At 39.2% G+C, this 17,772-nt stretch overlaps 11 protein-coding genes across 11 annotated transcripts; 5 read left to right on the top strand and 6 right to left on the bottom strand.

The window, feature by feature from the left end:
- Positions 1-1,046: 1,046 nt before the first annotated feature.
- On the bottom strand, positions 1,047-4,533 carry OGAPODRAFT_16232 (uncharacterized protein). The gene has a single exon (XM_018354278.1). It carries the CDS (start codon positions 4,337-4,339, stop codon positions 2,555-2,557), a length of 1,785 nt encoding a protein of 594 aa, XP_018211572.1. The 5' UTR covers positions 4,340-4,533; the 3' UTR covers positions 1,047-2,554.
- Positions 1,047-4,533, top strand: OGAPODRAFT_99523 (uncharacterized protein). Its single transcript, XM_018358091.1, has one exon. The coding sequence runs from the start codon at positions 1,305-1,307 to the stop codon at positions 2,448-2,450; it is 1,146 nt and encodes a 381-aa protein (XP_018211571.1). The 5' UTR covers positions 1,047-1,304; the 3' UTR covers positions 2,451-4,533.
- Positions 4,534-4,689: 156 nt separating this feature from the next.
- OGAPODRAFT_76162 (uncharacterized protein) lies at positions 4,690-6,636 on the top strand (the record flags this gene model as incomplete). The annotated part of the gene is made up of 2 exons (XM_018356139.1): positions 4,690-5,746; positions 5,838-6,636. The coding sequence occupies 2 exons, from the start codon at positions 4,690-4,692 to the stop codon at positions 5,906-5,908; spliced, it is 1,128 nt and encodes a 375-aa protein (XP_018211570.1). The 3' UTR covers positions 5,909-6,636.
- OGAPODRAFT_76161 (uncharacterized protein) lies at positions 4,734-6,653 on the bottom strand (the record flags this gene model as incomplete). The annotated part of the gene is made up of 1 exon (XM_018356138.1): positions 4,734-6,653. The coding sequence occupies one exon, from the start codon at positions 6,651-6,653 to the stop codon at positions 5,979-5,981; it is 675 nt and encodes a 224-aa protein (XP_018211569.1). The 3' UTR covers positions 4,734-5,978.
- A 286-nt stretch (positions 6,654-6,939) lies between these two features.
- OGAPODRAFT_16231 (uncharacterized protein) lies at positions 6,940-7,557 on the bottom strand. Its single transcript, XM_018354277.1, has one exon. The coding sequence runs from the start codon at positions 7,437-7,439 to the stop codon at positions 7,056-7,058; it is 384 nt and encodes a 127-aa protein (XP_018211568.1). The 5' UTR covers positions 7,440-7,557; the 3' UTR covers positions 6,940-7,055.
- A 35-nt stretch (positions 7,558-7,592) lies between these two features.
- Positions 7,593-8,704, bottom strand: OGAPODRAFT_16230 (uncharacterized protein). The gene has a single exon (XM_018354276.1). The coding sequence runs from the start codon at positions 8,685-8,687 to the stop codon at positions 7,959-7,961; it is 729 nt and encodes a 242-aa protein (XP_018211567.1). The 5' UTR covers positions 8,688-8,704; the 3' UTR covers positions 7,593-7,958.
- Positions 8,705-8,747: 43 nt separating this feature from the next.
- On the bottom strand, positions 8,748-13,457 carry OGAPODRAFT_76158 (uncharacterized protein). The gene has a single exon (XM_018356137.1). The coding sequence runs from the start codon at positions 13,416-13,418 to the stop codon at positions 12,408-12,410; it is 1,011 nt and encodes a 336-aa protein (XP_018211565.1). The 5' UTR covers positions 13,419-13,457; the 3' UTR covers positions 8,748-12,407.
- On the top strand, positions 8,748-13,457 carry OGAPODRAFT_16229 (uncharacterized protein). The gene has a single exon (XM_018354275.1). The coding sequence runs from the start codon at positions 9,873-9,875 to the stop codon at positions 12,372-12,374; it is 2,502 nt and encodes an 833-aa protein (XP_018211564.1). The 5' UTR covers positions 8,748-9,872; the 3' UTR covers positions 12,375-13,457.
- On the top strand, positions 8,830-9,219 carry OGAPODRAFT_44391 (uncharacterized protein; the record flags this gene model as incomplete). The annotated part of the gene is made up of 1 exon (XM_018355469.1): positions 8,830-9,219. A coding segment is annotated over one exon (390 nt), but the record flags the coding sequence as incomplete, so codon positions are not given.
- Positions 13,458-13,571: 114 nt separating the features above from the next.
- OGAPODRAFT_16227 (uncharacterized protein) lies at positions 13,572-17,763 on the bottom strand. The gene has a single exon (XM_018354274.1). The coding sequence runs from the start codon at positions 17,730-17,732 to the stop codon at positions 15,000-15,002; it is 2,733 nt and encodes a 910-aa protein (XP_018211563.1). The 5' UTR covers positions 17,733-17,763; the 3' UTR covers positions 13,572-14,999.
- Positions 13,573-17,763, top strand: OGAPODRAFT_76157 (uncharacterized protein). Its single transcript, XM_018356136.1, has one exon. It carries the CDS (start codon positions 13,664-13,666, stop codon positions 14,894-14,896), a length of 1,233 nt encoding a protein of 410 aa, XP_018211562.1. The 5' UTR covers positions 13,573-13,663; the 3' UTR covers positions 14,897-17,763.
- Positions 17,764-17,772: the final 9 nt, after the last annotated feature.

The raw sequence follows: 17,772 nt of genomic DNA, 5'->3' as shown, positions 1-17,772 counted from the left end.
TTCAATATGCAACTGACAACTTGCAATGACTACTCTTTTCGGTAAGGTGGTAGATTCGGGCAACAAAGAATCACTGTGAATGTTTGATTCCCATTCGAGCCTCTTTTCAACAAAGACATTGGACTGTTGAATTTCTCGCATATACCCTTTCTACTACCTGGGTCATGGATAAGGCCTCAAGTGAATGAATAGGTCGATGAATATATCGAATGTTTCAACTCTGCTGGGTGCTTTTGACAAGATATAGAAATCAGAAGAAGGAGGTGGATAAGGTTACTTAGGGAATGAAATTGATGAGCGAGATCTTAGAGATCTTTTCTTTTTACCCATCTCTTTTGTACTGCATTCTAGGGTTATTTTTTGATGTTGATCTTTAGCTCAAACTTAGCTCTAGGAGGGACCATGTATGGTTATCATGTATTACGTTTCCTGATACTGTAAAAGCGTCACCTGTTAAATCCAGATGCAGCAGCATCATCCAGTTCGTACTCTAGATATATATTAGTTGATACATTGCACAAAAATGTAAGTAACATGTCGGTAATAACAATGCCCCTATTTTCGAAATATTTCGTTTCATTACGATTGGAGATTTCTAAAGAACTGTATTTTGGATTTAACTTCAAGGCATCTGATTAAAAATTATTGCTCACTTTTATTTTGATGAGCTAATTCTGGCTAAGTCTTTTGCCCATACTCTTGAATAAAGACATTACAGACTGAAGAGACTCCTATTTCGAACAAGTATCTGTCGTTGGTAGTCACACATTTTTTATATGAGGCTATTGTGTTGCCGCATCCCAAAATTGTGGAGAGTCTTTGTTTAAGCTAAAAATTGCGTTCTATAGTCCGACAAAAGCTTCTGATTATTACGGACAAAACGCTGTAACCGTATCTTCCAGTTGTGTTCTGTAGTTCGAGAAATATTGGTAAATTTATTACGTAATTTATTAGTAATGTAATTCTTGAGCGTTTAGCCAAATCAGACGCTGTCAATAAGTCACTGTGACAAAAATAAAATTGTCACATATTTAATATTAAATCACCTTGAATTGATATCATCGCTCAAAAGCTCTTGACAGGCGAACAATTTGATTGTTCTTAACTGGCTCATTTCAAAAATTGCTATAAGCGCTATCATAGGAACACTCATAATTAACAGTTTGAGAACTCTTTTGTTCCGAATTCCTAATCAGTCACTCACAAGACTTCTAGGGCGTATTGCAAGTTTAATTATTACTTCATAGTACCCAATTGCTGAAATCCAATTTGAGGTGAGCGCCACAGGTTACAAAAATCGAGACATGGCTTTTCTGTTCAAACGGAATCCCAAAAGCCCAGTTGAACTGGTAAGGGCGATGAATGACCACCTCACTAAATTGGAAACGGTAAGCGATGGGAAGAAAGCACAGGACGAAATAACAAGATACCTGATGTCTATCAAGGGAATATTGACTGGGAGAGGGGACGAGTCAAATGGTGTTTTACCAGACTCACAGCCAGATCAAATTGCTCAGCTAGCACATGAGATCTATAGTACGGATTGCTTATATCTTTTGATCCAAAATCTGCCCTTAATTGAGTTTGATGCGCGCAAGATTGTGAGTTTCTTATTCACATCACTTTTGAGACGCAAAATTGTCAATCGGTCGCCTACAGTCGATCATCTCCTGCAAAGACCTCAAATATTAACTCTGTTGATGAAGGGACCAGAAAATCCGGAAATCTCAATTAACACCGGGCATATGTTGCGCGAGGCAATTAAGTACGAACAAATTGCAAAATACCTCATTTTCAAACCCATTTTCTGGAATTATTTTGATTATTGTGAATATGGTTCATTTGAAACATCAACAGAAGCCTTTCTAACTTTAAGTGACTTTTTGACCACCCACAAACTGGTCGCAAGTGAATTCTTCAACTCTAATCTAAACAAATTCATTGACAGAATCAACAGGTTAATAGTGTCCCCGAATTATGTCACAAAAAGACAATCTGTGAAACTGCTCGCCAAGCTCATTTTAGATAAGCCTAACTACAATCTTATGACTACTTACGTGAACTCGCCGCATAACCTGAAGTTGATCATGATTCTTCTGGGTGACAAATCTAAGAACGTACAATTTGAATCATTTAATGTATTCAAGATATTCATTGCCAACCCAAGAAAATCAAAAAGCATAATTGAAATACTGACGAAAAATCGTGAGCGCCTTTTGCAGTTTCTGAGAACCTTTGCCAATGATAGGAAGGAAGATGAACTTTTTACAGTGGAACGCAATTTTGTCATTGAACAAATAGAAAACTTACCGAGGTTGGTTCAGTTGCAGAACGTGAACGCGAAGGGTACGGAAACGGACATACAAGGAGGAAATAAAGGGTTACAGAACATGCCATTATTATCAAATGATGGGGTCCCTGATTCAAAGTACAATCATAAAAAGAACTGAATAATTTGTCTGGAGGATTCCAAATATTGATATCGTGACTACCTATTAAAAATATCGACTGATACAATGTTGGAGTTTGCGTGAGGATCCTGATGTACTTAGCATTAGGCCCTGAATTGAACGATCTCGTTCCTAAAATATTTTTCACCTTGTAGGGTTGAATCGACACACAAAACACCATCTCGAGTCAGTGCGTTTAGGACCGATTGAAGTAAAAGTAAATTCGTCTGTATCGAACACATATTTTGAAACTCTAAGGCAGAATAGCCTCCAGATACGCCGGACTCCAGAACATCTAAAATTGATCTCGAAATGGATTTGGCATTCATCCTCGAAGAACAGATAGCATAAAGCGAACGAGCCTTTTCAGTTGTGCCCCCCTCTGCTTTCCCCTCTACCTTTTGAAGAGATTGTAGCTGTAACTCGATTAGCTGCAAATCAGGATTGTATCGTTCAAGGGAGACTGTTGCAAGAAGGAAGTTGCGAGGAGAAACTGAGTAAAATCCTTTTCTTTTATTGAAGAGACAGTAGAGATCAAGGGCAGTGACTAGTCCATTTTTGTCTCTGAGTATATTCTCCTGAACGATGAAGTCGTACACTTGTCGAGAAAGTTCCTCCACGTAAAGAGACGACTCAGCTTGTGTGCCACTCGCTTGCTTAAGTAAATTGAGTGACTCGACAGTATAGAAGTCATTAGCTTCATTGATAGTTTCTCGATCGTCCAGTAAATTTCCCAATAACTTCAACGAATTTCTGGATCGCGAGAGAAGCTCGACTGCATGACCAACTTCTTTATCTACAGTTTTACCGCTCATCAACATTCGCCTATAGTCATCTCCAATCTTCGCCAAGTCCTTGCTTTTATTCATCAAGTTCTGTAGGTCTCTGAGCGAGCTGTTGAGAAATGTGGAAACTTCACTATTTTTTAGAGAAGTCAGCGTTTCCAGTCCATGAATACCTGCGCGTTTTTCAGTGGACTCAAGATTCAAAATTGAGGTCATGTTCGATGGTGTTGACTGAATGTCAGTATCAGTTGGAAAGGAATATCGCGCCACTTTCAAAGCACCAGCATTGACCTGATATCTTGAATCTGCATGTAACCATTTGGCTTGTCCGAGAGCAAACTCCAGTTTGTCATAAAATGTTCGAGCCCCTCCATTTCTGAAGCTTAGCTTGAAACTGAACTGATCTATATCATCGATTTTAACGGATAGACAAAAAATCGGTTTTGATTTTGATGATATTGCATTCGGTAAATTATGTTTCTGCGAGTTTACACTTCCGCTTTCTTGCAACCTATTGGCAGGATCATTTGTGCAGATCATTTGATTGGAACTAGTGTAATAATGGCCCCTCTTGTATGCTTTCGATCGAGAATTGTTTTGCTTCTCAACTTTGAGCTTATTAAGCTCGTAGACGTTGGCGCTAACTCCGCAAACTTCACATTTCGGAACATTCAACCCACATACCAACTTTAGATCACATTTATTCAAATGAGAACATATGGTGCATTTCCAATCTAGAGAATTATGGACCGTATCATACCCTAGATCTGGAGATAATTTAGTCAAAGTTAAAAGAATTTTTGGACTTGATCTCATGAATCCTGCTTGAAATTGAAGGTTTTCGATGTAGGCTAGACTCAGTGACAAACCTAAGTTCTTCTCCAAAGCCTCGTTGGATGCGAATGGGACATAGATGAGGCGCAAATTTGTTAGATATAGTCGGCCGTTTTGATAATTCTCGATTCTCGAGTTTCCTAAATACAAACCAACATTCGTTCCAAGAAACAAGTTTCTTTCACTTGAGGAGCATACTGGCCTACCTCCCTCGCTCAACTGCACGTACTCCCAGAATTCCGAAGTGAACTGAAACCTTTGTGCCTGCATGAATTTTTGTTTTCTTGTCTAAATTGGTTGAGGGCAGTTAGTTGATCAGCAAATTCTTGCTCAAGTGCAAGGATGCAAAGATTCGCTTCAAAAAAAAGAGACCTCCTTGACCTGACCATTCCATTAATGCACTGTCATACAAGATTTTGCAGCTTTCTATGTATGAAAGAGCTTAACACAATCAATCAGCCGCCACTTGTGTCCGGCAATTTCCAAGTTAACTCTTATTCATTTTTGGTAACTTCTTACTTAGAATCCCAACTGGGAAAAACATCAACACTACAAAATAAGATATGAGTAAATTATCCTCTTAATTTTTCTTTACTCGAAGACTTGCTTAATATTTGCCCATGAATGACTCATTCCGATCATCAAAAGTGAACAGTGTAAGGCTATATCAACCAAGCAATCAACTAGTAATCATAGTTTCCAAAGCGCAAGATTTACCCAACAGGAAAAAACTTGACAAGCAGTCTCCATACTGCGTTGCGCGAATACAGGATCAAGTTCAGAAAACAAAGATTGTACCCCGAGGCGGACAGAATCCACATTTCGACGATGAATTATGGTTTTCCCTCGACAACGTTGAAGAAACAACCGTGAATTTCATTGTTTACCACCAGATGAAAAAAGATTCTGAACTTGTTTGCAAAGCAGACATAGATTTTACACCCGCTCTTCGCAGATCATCCAAGGAGGGCTATGATAACTGGTTTACACTGAGCTATAACGGAAGGCCAGCAGGGAAAATATATCTAGAAATGACTTATTACTCCTCGTCTAAAGACGTGCCCGCTCATGTTGAACCTTTAACCAAATTGCGCATGGTTTCATCTGCTCTATCGCACCCTGTTCCTTCTATTCTACCAACAAAAGCAACGCAACCATCTAACTGTGATGGCGAGAATTTCAAGGAGTTGAATAATAATGATGAAGACAAAAAAGTAAAACAAGCAGGCCAATTTTTGCCGATGAGTCAGCCGTTCGAGACGGAGCAGAGTGTTCTACAAAGGCTTGTCAAAAATGCCTGGAAGTTTTCATCTACTTTCACTAGGCCCGTCACACAGACCAATGTAACGGACTTTGAAGGTTCTGTGCGCCAGCCGCAAACACACTTGCTAACGCATAAACTATTTGAAGACTCAAGTGATGAAGATGAGCTCGAATCAACAAATTACTGTGAGAGCACGAAGGAAAATCAAGCTGAGACACATACTAATTCTAGCAATATTGGGGCATTACGAATGGGAAAGATGTTTTTATCAAATCTGGTTTTCGACTTGGACAAACGAGAGAATTCTAGTAAAGATTACAGTGGAGCGCAAGGTAGTTCAGAACACACTTTTCCTTCGTCAGAAGACAAGGAAGTTGCAGTTCGCATAGTGACATCTGACGTAGACCAAGAAGGTATGGCACCTGTGCCACCATCTCATAGAGTCCCTTTGACACAAATGAATCGTCCAATTTACCCCACTGACTCTAAAAGAGCCTATCCTAGAAAGAGTAACGAATTTCTGGGCTCCAATTGTTCTCGCAGTCCCAAACAAGAGAATGATCAGTGCAAAATGAACCTTTCGTACTCACAAATCAGAAAGCTTCAAAGGAAGCGATAATAATGAGTCCTTACTTCAATGAATCGTTAAAATGCGACCTCATCGTCACCGTCCTCATCGGCATCATCAAATTCGCCATCATCAAAATATTTTTCGGCATTGTAATCATCGTCGTCTTCCTCTTCAAACTCATCGTCTTCCTCGTCTTCCTCCTCCTCCACCTCGACTGCATCTTCGTCAAAATCTTCAACGCTATCAAATTTCTCAATAATATGCTTCTGCTTTTCCTTCAAATTCATCGACGAGGGCAATTCTGTCACAAGGGGTTTGGAGAATGTTGTAAAGGCAAACTTGGATGCACCTCCTTTACCTGATTTTCGTCCAAAACCAGAAATTTTCAATTCTTTAGGGAAAAAAATCGAAGAATAATAATTTAGACTTTTATCTTGCTTCTGTATCGTTTTTCTGTACCTGTCCGAGTAGCGTGTAATTCCTTCGTCAGATGTACTCCGGTTCTTATATTTTGTGATAGAGTTTTTATTCGAAATTTGTGATGACAGATTGTCCGTATAATAGTAGGAAGTGTTAATTATATCGCAGAAATGTGTAAATTTAAAAACTTCTTCTTTTTCCCTCATGGTCAAACTCCCAGATATGGGCTGCGAGTATATGCAATCCGAAGTGTCCACATAACTTCCGGCATCCGTAAAATCCAAACTAAAAGAAGCCAAGCCTTTCCTTTTCTTTTCCCCATATGCCATCGTTATGTGAGATTTTGAACTTGAAATGAAAACTAAATTTCCAGCCGTGAGAAAAAAAATTGTAGTTTGACGTACAATTCTAAAATGTAGGGAAACTGCTACTACGGTGAACTCTGATTTTGATCATATTATCTGTGCATTTTTTATAGTCCAGTATGTTGAAGTGATTAGAACATAAGATTAGCCTACAGCTAATGCTTGTCCAACTGGTAACTACGCTGCTATCAGAAAATCACTTGACTTAGTATTACATTAAGAAAATCTTGTTTACTTAGTCGCTGGTGGCTTTAATTTCCCAAATGTTGAAGAAAGCGTTAACTAGTACAAACATACCATGTAATCCTTTTATAAACCTGGAGGAGTTTCTTGATGTCTAGCTATTCAACCAGTCATGAGTTTCGTTCAATCCTCCAATAACTCATTTATTTCCTCATCGCTATCTGATCCCTTTGTTTGTGAAATCTGCAATGCCGCTTGTTCTACTTGCTTTTGGAAAAGCTTTTGTTGTGCTTTAACTTTGCTTCTTGTTCTTTTTCCCCAACCCCATCTATTATCACTACCTGCAACGCCGGTAAGTTCCGCTTCTTTAATATCCGGCTTTTCAATCAAAGCTTCGGTATTCCTTTTATGGTCTTCCTCTAGCTGTTTTTTGACTTGATAGTGTTTCATAAATTCCAAGTATCTTTGTCTGAAAAAGATATAACCACCTATGATGACAACCAAACGGAGGACTTTATAAATATCGAATTCTTGAGAAAGTCCTTCCCACAAATTGAAAAATGACATACTTTGATGAAGTCTAAAATAAGCAGATAACCTATTAATACAGCTTTTCCCGCTAATTTCGAGCAGGGTTTAACAATTTATGTACAAAAAGGTACGGTCCGGCGATGTTTTTGAAAAACGTTTTCAAGTATCGTTGAAAACGGTAGTGATTTAATTTTCTTGGGATTGATGTATGGTAATCGATTTTGTCAGATGATTTTTCTAGTTATTCCCAACAGATGTTCCAAAGCCAACCATCCAGCTCACTGGGCTGAAGAAAGATTCGCTACTTGATAACTACTAAAATTCTACGAGATTCCACGTCATTTCTGTTAAACATCTATATTTACCGTTACGGTCAGTCAAGTGCAGTACAGCGTTAAGGATTTATTCTATGTGTACGAGCTTGCTAGACGTATTATTGGAGCTACAGCAAGGTTAGATGGATTGAGCCACATCATTTTGAGATAAGGAGTAACAACTTCAGGCACATTTTCTTTTTGAACTGCAGGCGCCCTACTTGCGGTAGAGATGAGCTAGTCAAATCTCGTCCTCAGAGTTTGGAGAAGGCATCATTGGGTCGGTATGAAGCAAACGAATTTTGGAGGGCTTGACGAAGCATCCATGGTTTTTTTCACAGTCGAAAATTCGCTTTCCCTGCAAACTGCCGTCATTTTTTCCTAGAGGCAGGTCCAGCTCGACACCAACCCATATGGACTTGCCATCGTCTATCTCATCTACTTTCCCAATGAACTTTATCACACCAGATTTGGATGTATTTCCACTCAAAATTTCACACGATTGCCCGACTCGGAGAAGTTCCGCCCTGTTTTTGATCTCCTGAGCTGATAAGGAATGTTTTGCTTGAAAGTGAGGGTCGAATTCGCCATAACCATTCTCCATTTTCCACTTGAGCACGCTATCACTGCGTTGTTTATATTTCTCATCATCAATCACGTAGAGTTGGCCAGTACTATTGCTGAATTCTGCTTCTAATTCTTTCAGCACTGACTTTGTATTCGTATTATCGACGTGAATTCTTGTGTGTGGTCTAATATGATATGTACTGAGAGTTTGTGATCCATGGGCTGTTATCTCCTCACGTTCAGCGGCGTCAGCCGATTTATAAATCCAAACCTTTTGATCAGATGTTGGAACTCCAGTAACTAGTTCTAATCGCGACTTAAAGAAATCGATAGTCCAGTTGAGACAGATCCGTCTCTCCGATGAGGTAAGGTCAGAAGTCACGAAAACGTTTACATAATCCATCATGTATCGACTTTCCACGATTTTTCTTTTATTTTTTTATGAGTGAGTAGTATGCATACACTTTTCTAAAACTTTGAGTATAGCGGGACCCTTACTACACTTTGATAAAATGCCAAGGTTCAAGGGTTCGAACTCTAAAACTCCCGAAGAGTTTTGGAAATTACAGCCAACTCTGGTGAAATTTGAAGAGAAAATGAAGCGTTCGGAATCTAAGATAGCAAAAATGGGGCGTCCTAAGCACGAGAGCTTATGGGAAATCTCCCAAATTAATCATCAACGATCAAGATACATATATGAGATGTTTTACAAGAAAAAGTTGATAACAAGGCCTACATATGATTGGTTGTTGAACCACAAATACGGAGACGCTGAACTTATCGCTAAATGGAGAAAACAGGGTTATGAAAATCTGTGTTGTTTGCAATGCATCGAAAAATCTAACGCGAATAGTACTTGTATTTGCAGGGTTCCAAAAAGTATAGAAACACAACAAAACCCAGCCTGCAGATCTTGTGGATGTCGAGGATGTGCTAGCGGTGATTGAAATTGTAATTTGATAAACCATTTGTTAATGTAACCTTGAATGGTTTTGGGCCCTGACCACGGTTCATAATTAGTGACTTACTTGAAAATGTTGACATTATTTAAATAATTATTTTCGCAATCGGAGAATGGAGGTAGGTTATTCAGCTAACAATCGAAAACTAACTTTATGAGTCAGAGAGACCGCGACAGAAGAGGGACAAATTAGAAGGTCCTAAAAGGGATGCAATTTTGGACTTACAGAAATATCAAAATCAAAGACTTGTGATTACCTTTTTAGGAGGAAGGAAAGTGAATGGGGTTCTGAAAGGATTTGACCAGCTCATGAACCTCGTTCTGGACAACTGCGTCGAAACGTTGAAGGAGGATTGCGATAGCCACACATTGTCAAGTCAAACGCGCCACCTGGGGCTGGTTGTAGTGAGAGGCCCTGTTCTGCTTACCATATCACCCTTTGAAGGTTCGGAAGTAATAGAGAATCCTTATCAGACACAAAACAAGGTAATGCATTAGAACTTTCGAAGATGAGTAGGCTCTAATTTTTTTTCTTGGTGGGTTGTATTATATTTGTGTTTTCAAATTTGAAAATAAGAAAAGTCAATTAGATTTGGATAGCTCATTTAGGGGAAACAAAGGCAGGGGATGGAGATTAATAGTGAAGCTACCAAACCTGCACAAGGATATATGAACAGGCAGGAATATATCGTGATCAAATGGCTGGATTATGTCGTGATCAATCTTGGCTCTCAGGTTGTAATTTACGATATGAATTTGAAACCGGTCAGAAAACTGGTGATACATGACGTAAATATGTGTCACGTATGCGTCATTGAACGATATTTGCTTGTTATAGTTGATTGTGGTGGAGAATTCCTAACGATCATGCTGACGTGGAACAACGAGCGGTTTGAAATTGCTTATTGTGCTCATAACTTAGAGAAACGCAACTATTGTTACCAGTATGGTCAGAAATCTTTCATTGACGGGGTAATATCAGGATTCACAATCGTCCATAATCAGCAGAAGCTGTATCGCGTATACGTGAATGCTTGCAAAGTAATTTTTCAGCCCTATGAGGACGACGGTGTTTTGCGACTTGGGCCAGATTTCTTCTCACAAAGTCAAAGAAACGTTTTGGTCATGTATGCTGTTCACTGCAGAACATTATGCCTGCCTTGGGTACATCGACAAGCTGAAAATCTTGTTGAAGAGGTTATTACTTGTTCAAATGGATTTGACTCAAGGTTTTACAAGCTTTCGAACAGCAATTCTCAAATTTTCGGCCTTGCTCGTAGTCAAGATGGAAATATTCGAAAAATCATACCGATTGGAAACAGATACCTTTTAATAGTTTCACAGAAGGTTAGAGTTGTCTTGAGATCGAGTGCATGCAACAAATACAGAACCCTTGGTTACGACGAAGGGTTAGAAATTTATTGTTCAAATGGTAGTATACCCGATATTCTATTCATACAGGAAGGTCATGCTATCATTTGTGACCCGAATAAAGGCATATATCTTTTGAAATATACAGTAAGGAAGCATGATTTTGAGTACAAACTCAAATTGGTGAGTGAATACATCAAACCAAGGCAGATGCTCAGACTGAGAAATCATAGATATCTTGCGATATCAAGCTCAAATATCTTCCTGCTCAAGTTCTCGAAAGGATGGAAACTTGAAGTTTTGAGGATATTTAGAGAACAATTCTTTGTGCGGGTCACCGATTTGCTCATAGACTCAAAAGCTACTAAAATTTCTTCAGCTAATCGTACAGCTGATTTTGTTGAAGTCTTGCAGGACGATTCGAATAATGTGACTTCAATCAAACTGCGTAGCAAGTTAAGGGTTAAGCAAATCATAATTCCTGTTTACGAATCCTTTTGTGAAATATATCCAATAAATGTCTACCACTTATTTGCACGTTGTTTGGATGGATACCTTTATGAGTTAACATTGAAGGAGGATACTGCTATAATCAAAAAATGCCCCATCAACATCAAGGAGCTGGGGGATGTAATTGGGGTCGCGGCAAATGTACTAGTGACTACAAAGTGTGCTGCCCTAGTTGCTACACATAAAGTTTTCACCACTTTCAAGGGTACTGCATTATCATGTAAGTTCACTAACTCATATGGTGTTGTATTTACGTCGTCAATGATATATATTTTCATGTTGCAACCCGAACCACACGTCATTCATCAGCTGGAATGTATTACTGCTCACGCGTCAATATATGAATCCGATAACAGAGATCTTAGTATTATATGCAAGGTCCATGGAGTCTTGCATCATTTCAAAATCAATCGTGCTTATATGACACATGTAAGAAGTGGAATTGGTCATGCCGATACTCAAGATTTGGTGTTACTCAACAATAATGTGTTTGCATCTTTAACGTCTTGCGGAACTCTTCACTTCAAAGAGTTGAGCACTTTTGACGATGATCTGATGATCAGGCTTCAGAAATCGTGTTCAAAGGTTTGGCGAATAAGCGATAGCTCTTTCGCTGCATTTAGTCCACTAAGGACATCAGTTTACCTCATGAGTGGTAAAAGTGTTGAATCATACTTTATCCAAAATACTGAGGACGCACTTAATTTTCAAGTGATAGGAAACTCACTATATCATCTCCGAAATTCTGAACTTGTGATCTCTACCATAATTCCTAACCTCTTTTCTGAAAATGTCTATCATCATCTCGGACCAATGTATAATATACAAATCGTAACTATTCAACAATCACACTACTTAATTTACAACGATTATGAGAGGGTTTACTTATATGATTTGAACCTTAAGGACTCACTCGATTCCATAGATATGCCTAATATTCAGCATATTTACTCTTACAAAGGGCTAAAGTTTGGTGACAAGTCAATCAATGATAGCTGTCTAATATTGCTAGTTGCGGAGGTAAATGAACTATTTGACGCCTCAAAATGTATGTTAGAATTAGTGGCGTTGAAAGTGTCTCATGATCTTTCACTTCAGGAGCTTTTTAGTATTCAACCAAAATACTCAGACTGGTCATGTTTGGATTGGTATCAATTGAGAGAAGCCCTTGAGACAAGATCAGATCACCAACTACAAATGCAAACGATACCTGGCTCGTGGGTGATTTCTGGCAAGGGAAGAAGTTGATCTTGTGCGTAGAGATTCTAGGACGTTTTCATGCTATTTAAGAAATATATGCAAAATATCTGCCTTGTAGTCGTCTTTGACACAGACTGCCTCGATAACGCTAGGTATCAAACCTGCCAAGGGAATCTTAATGGGTGAATTATCGTTGATCGGGGAGTTGGTTGTCACAATCAAGCAGTTAGATTTTTTGTGGTACATTAACTTTAATTCATCATGTGAATTATTTGGGATTTGACATTTCACATGAGAGATAAAGGAATCTTCCGTTTCCTCAGGATCTAGAGTCCTAAGCTGAGGAACATTATTGAGAGCATTGATGTGAGAGTAAGCATTTACTTTCAAATCCTGTTGTAATACTGTCTTTTGTTTGGCTCCCGTGGAGTTGATCTCACCAGATTTTGCAATCCTTGTTGGCCAAGGTGTTATAATGGAGCTGTCATCTCGAGATTCAGATTTGAAAGCATTTGAAAATGAGTGTTGATCGTGTTCATAAGGAAAGAGAGTCAATTTTGAGAGCTCTCTCAATGCTGAGGATTTTATTTGAAACGTAGATAACTCTCCCATACATGTTCGTTTCGGCAAAGCTTTCACTTGTCTATCGATGAGTATATCATCATCAAATCGCGATTCAATCGCATCAAAGCACCATTCTATGACAATGTCTCTAAAGGAGATGTTGGCAAGTATCATTTTGAAAGCTTTTTCATTTAGAATGCAGTCAATTATGAGAGATGAATTCCCGGATTTATCACTACCATTTCTCAGGTCAGGAGAAAGTAGAATAGGTATTTGCCATTCATCATTAGCGATGGAGACGAAGAGAGATTTCCAATCTATCGGATCAGACAAGCTTCCTGGCAATGGAACATTAGCATTGGAGCAAACGTTGACAAAAAGTTTGGTCCTAGCAGGTAAATCTCTGTACGGCTTAATCAACCTGGTCTTGACGACAAATTTAGGGTGAGGCATTATACACACCAGTTGATCACCTCCAGAGTTAGAGTCATGATCAACCAGGGGAAAAACATGGTCGACATTACTCATATTAGTAATCGCTTTCCACTTTAAAGTAAGAGGTCTTACTCTCAGACCGGTGGTATTTGTCTATATTTTTGTAAGTTTACTTCTAACACGATTTGAAATTTAACCGCGGTTTTGCGGGAGCAATTTTGTAGTTTCTTATCTGGAGACTTTGAGTATTTTATTGAGCTATAAAAGTCGAAGCTTCTGATAGAAACGCGAACTGGCGACAGTGAAACGCCACAGACCATTAGTTTCCACGCTGAAATATGCCAATGAATCGAACATTCAAAGTTTCAAACCAGCCTTTAAATACTAAAGTCGTCTCAACTGTGCACACTCAAGTGACGCCCAAATATGATGCTCTTGAAGAACAAAAAGAAGAAAATATTGGTATCAATCCTGCTTCGCCATATCGCGGGGAGGATGCAGATGGCTCCTTGCAAAGCAACAAAAGAACTGGAATTAATCTGGGACTTGCTGTCTTTGGCACTGAAACCCCTGACACGGGGAAATGCTCAAGAGCTTCTTCAGCGAAGCAGGAAGGTTTCAATCAAGACCCAGTCCTGCCAAACATGGCAAAGAACTCATCCTTAAAGAGCCCATCAATAACACCTACGAGACACTCTGAATCAGATCAACAAGATCATGGATTGTCGCATGACCTTCGTCTTTTGGCTTCCAAAGAAATGGAGATCTTAGAGATAAACCAGCAAATGAACGCACTTTCCCACAAAAAAAAGGATTTAGAAAATGAGATTCAGGAACTAAAGATTGGTATTGAAAAGGAACTCACAACAAATTTTGGATCTGGTCAGCCACACAGGAGTAATCATGCGATATTCGAAAGGCATGTTCCAAAATCTCCAAATAGTCTACAAAGACGACGACTACAAACTACAGGTGTTTTTGGTGACCCGCTTCTAAATTCTAATTTCTCAGACAAAGTAGATGACGATCTGAGGGACGACTTTGGCAGATCATGGTTTGCCAAACCTCTTACATTGTTCCAACAAATTGACTCGCTGATTTACCAGGAATTCGAGAAATTGCACATAACCCCAGCGTTCATGAACTCTTCACTTTCTGGTTCGGAGCGCACAAGTGATCACCTTGATAATTCAGAAGGACTATTATGTTCATCCTCTTTTGATGAAGGAAATCAAGAAGTAGACACCTCCTTACAGAAGGGCACTGACAAGCGCCCGAATGAACAAGAATTCCATAACTCAAATGACATAGTTCAGTCAGTATCCAGCAAGTTATGGAATTTTGTAAACGAGATTAAGCACAATCTTGCGGCGGATGAGGAATCCGAAACCTCAACCCCTTCATCATCACCAAAAAAACCACGCACACCATCTTTTTCTAAACGTCGGTCCTACGGATTACATGGTAAACAAACGAGACGAAGCTCCAATCTCGATGACACAAGCCGAGAAAGAAAGGTAGACGGCTTTGAGTGCTCTGATGACAGTTCACTGAAAAAGTCAGAATACTGATGGAATGGAATCAAGGACTCAAAAGTAGAAGCTCAAATAAATTGGATGGATGACAAATTGGATTAAAAGTTTGTATTATATCTTAAATATCAGCAAAACAGTTTCAAGATGAAACAGCGTAAAGCTTTTTTTTCAACAGTATTACTTCTTCCTTCAACTGATCTCTTTCTTGACTCACAATAAATAAGTCTGCTTCCAAATCTTTGATCTTGAAATCGTACCGGGCGTCAAAGGAAGTATCAATTCCTGAGGTGCCATTTTTGACAGATGAGCTAGCATTCATTTCTCTGTCGCCAGTGTTCATGCTTTTCATTTGCAATTCTTTCAGTTCAGTCACCAAACGCTTGTTTAGTTCTTTCTGTTTTTCAATTTCGCTTTGAGATACCGTAAGCGCCTTATGCGAGTTTTTAAGCGAAGCGTAAGATTTTGAGTATGAATCTTGGAGCTCCTTAGTTTTGACAGTATACAATCTCAATTCTTCAGAGAGTTTGCTAATCTTTTCCTCGTCATTTTTCTTGCTTGCTAAAAGTTCTTTGACTTGCTTTTGCAGCTCTTCTGATAGATTACCATCATTTGCACCTGACAACTGACGAGGTAAATTTGAGTCATAGACTAGGTGACCAAGAATATGCTCTCTTGGAGCATCTTTCCAAAGATTGAGAAGTTTGTCGATATTTTCTGAAAGTTGACTGGCTTGTTTATAATAACTTTTCCTTTCATCAGCAAATGATTCTAAAGCATCGGAAGTTGGATGATCGCTGATTCCAATGATGTCACACAAGTACCTTGACTTTTCCTCAGCGCACTTGATTCGACTTTCCAATTCTGTTATTTTATTTGATATAAATGTCTCACCTTTCAAATGCGATTTCAGTAGCCTAATGCTCCTCTCCTGTTCTTGAACCAAAAGATTGAGTTTGTCCAAATTTTGCAAACGTTCCTCAAATAGACAGTCATAATTTTTCACTTTGGAAAGCAGTGCGGTGTTCTTCGCTGTCAGTTGTATAACTTGATTTTGCAATGCAATACACTGACTATCACTAAAGCTTCTCACTGAACCCACGTGGGAAAGCTCGTTTTGATTTAATGCATCTTGTACTGATTCTCTTTGCCCAACTGCTGCACTAGCAATCTGTGACCTAAGCGCTTCATTCTCTTTGATAAGTTCCTGACGTTGGGATTCTAGACTGTTGAGTTGAAGATTTGCCTTTTCAACCTTCTCAGCCATTTCCCTTTTAAGTGAATGTAGCATGTTCGTGAACTCTTCCACAGTTCTTGAACCCAAACACAAGCCGTTCCTAATGGATGGATCAGGAGAATCTTCACCCGCATATTCTTGTTTACTCAGCTCATATGAATCTTTGCCTCCAGGAGTTTTCACAACGCTCTGATGGGTGTCTGTAGCAGGCTTTGCTACAGCGTCCTTTGTAATACTTATACTTTCCCCTCGCACATCGTGAGTTGCATCTAGATTTGGCTCGTTCTTTTCTGGCGCATTAAGTGCCTTTCCATAGGAACTCACAGTGTCGTGTGGAGTGTAAGTTTTTTCTGATTTATTGGACTCTGATCCAGAATCGAGAAGTGTGAGAGCTAAGTTCTTGTTGTCATTTTTTGGTTTGAGTTTCGGTACACTCATATCTTCACCTCGGGTTAGGGTAGGATTAGGCACCGTATACTCATCAATTGGGTCATCAGATACTTCTTTGATGTCATCATCGTCACTCACTTTTTCATAAACAGCATATTGACTTACCCTACTAGACCCTCTTCTGATACCAACAGGTTCATTGATATTGTCAATAGATATTTCAGATGGCGTTCTGAGCCTATGTGGTGATCTGACTGTAGGCTGTTTATTCAGACTAGATGTGAACTTCAAAAAGTGTGGAAGAAGCTGAAGGTCCAATTGGTATATGATTGAGTTTGGGTATTCAAACTGGGAATCTTGAATGAGTTTGTTTGTAGTCTCAGATACATGAGTAAAATCGTTGTCCAACTGATCACCGCCCATTACCAGCAATTTTTCATGAACAGGGTCGACAGTGATTGTATGACCACACCTTTGAGTGGGCGAACAAAAAAGATCAGATTCCAGCTGAAAGCAAGTTAGGGTATTCAGGTCGATAATATAGAGTCCATCGCAGGTTTCACCGCCAACTGTTTTACCTCCAAAAATAAATAACAGATTCTGGTATATTGCTGCCGCGTGTCCCTGCAGAGGGGGTGGTATAACGGAGCCTTTTAACTTGCAAAGCTCCCATTTGTTTGAAAAAGAGTCGAAAACTAAAAGATGATTGAAAACGGTGATCCCATCCGTTCCCCCATACACATAAAACTTGTTGTTATATGCGGTCATAGTATGGTTGGAGATCATTGGAGGGACAACATCCCCATCTTTAATAGCGATTTTCTCCCATTGGGTCTTAGGGTCCCTAAAGTTCGAAAGATCAAATCTCCACATATCATTGAAATAATCGTTCTCTACTTGCCCCCCAAAAACATAAAGGTAGCTCGACCATTTTGATGGACTGGCATCGTTTTCAAAATTGAGAACACCAATTTGATGCCCGTATCTTCCACACGGTTTTGAACCTTCAGGAGAAGTGATAGTCCATTTGAGCGATGTAATATTGAAAAAATAAAGTTTGTTGTCAAGCTCTTGAGTCGTGTTTGTAACCGTATCCCCCGCAAATACAATAAATGCATTTCCTATCAAAATTGAAGAGTGCCCAATTCTTGGAGATGGGATTTTCTCAAAATTCTCTATTGGAGATGCAATATATGGATAATCGTCCGCTCCATCAGAGCTATTCTTCACAGGCTCTACAATCCACATATCTCCAAACACGTTTTTACCACAAAGTCCCCCCATCAAA

This window comes from Ogataea polymorpha (genome assembly GCF_001664045.1).
Source record: "Ogataea polymorpha strain NCYC 495 leu1.1 chromosome Unknown OGAPOscaffold_3, whole genome shotgun sequence".
Classification (NCBI taxonomy): Eukaryota; Fungi; Ascomycota; class Pichiomycetes; order Pichiales; family Pichiaceae; genus Ogataea; species Ogataea polymorpha.
Note: the sequence above shows the minus strand (reverse complement) of the source record. Positions and strands in the feature narration are given on the sequence as shown.

Coding starts and splice junctions, on each gene's coding strand:
- OGAPODRAFT_99523 (XM_018358091.1), top strand. CDS start 1,305: ATGGCTTTTCTGTTCAAACGGAATCCCAAAAGCCCAGTTGAACTGGTA.
- OGAPODRAFT_16232 (XM_018354278.1), bottom strand. CDS start 4,339: ATGCAGGCACAAAGGTTTCAGTTCACTTCGGAATTCTGGGAGTACGTG.
- OGAPODRAFT_16231 (XM_018354277.1), bottom strand. CDS start 7,439: ATGTCATTTTTCAATTTGTGGGAAGGACTTTCTCAAGAATTCGATATT.
- OGAPODRAFT_16230 (XM_018354276.1), bottom strand. CDS start 8,687: ATGGATTATGTAAACGTTTTCGTGACTTCTGACCTTACCTCATCGGAG.
- OGAPODRAFT_16229 (XM_018354275.1), top strand. CDS start 9,873: ATGGAGATTAATAGTGAAGCTACCAAACCTGCACAAGGATATATGAAC.
- OGAPODRAFT_76158 (XM_018356137.1), bottom strand. CDS start 13,418: ATGAGTAATGTCGACCATGTTTTTCCCCTGGTTGATCATGACTCTAAC.
- OGAPODRAFT_76157 (XM_018356136.1), top strand. CDS start 13,664: ATGCCAATGAATCGAACATTCAAAGTTTCAAACCAGCCTTTAAATACT.
- OGAPODRAFT_16227 (XM_018354274.1), bottom strand. CDS start 17,732: ATGTGGATTGTAGAGCCTGTGAAGAATAGCTCTGATGGAGCGGACGAT.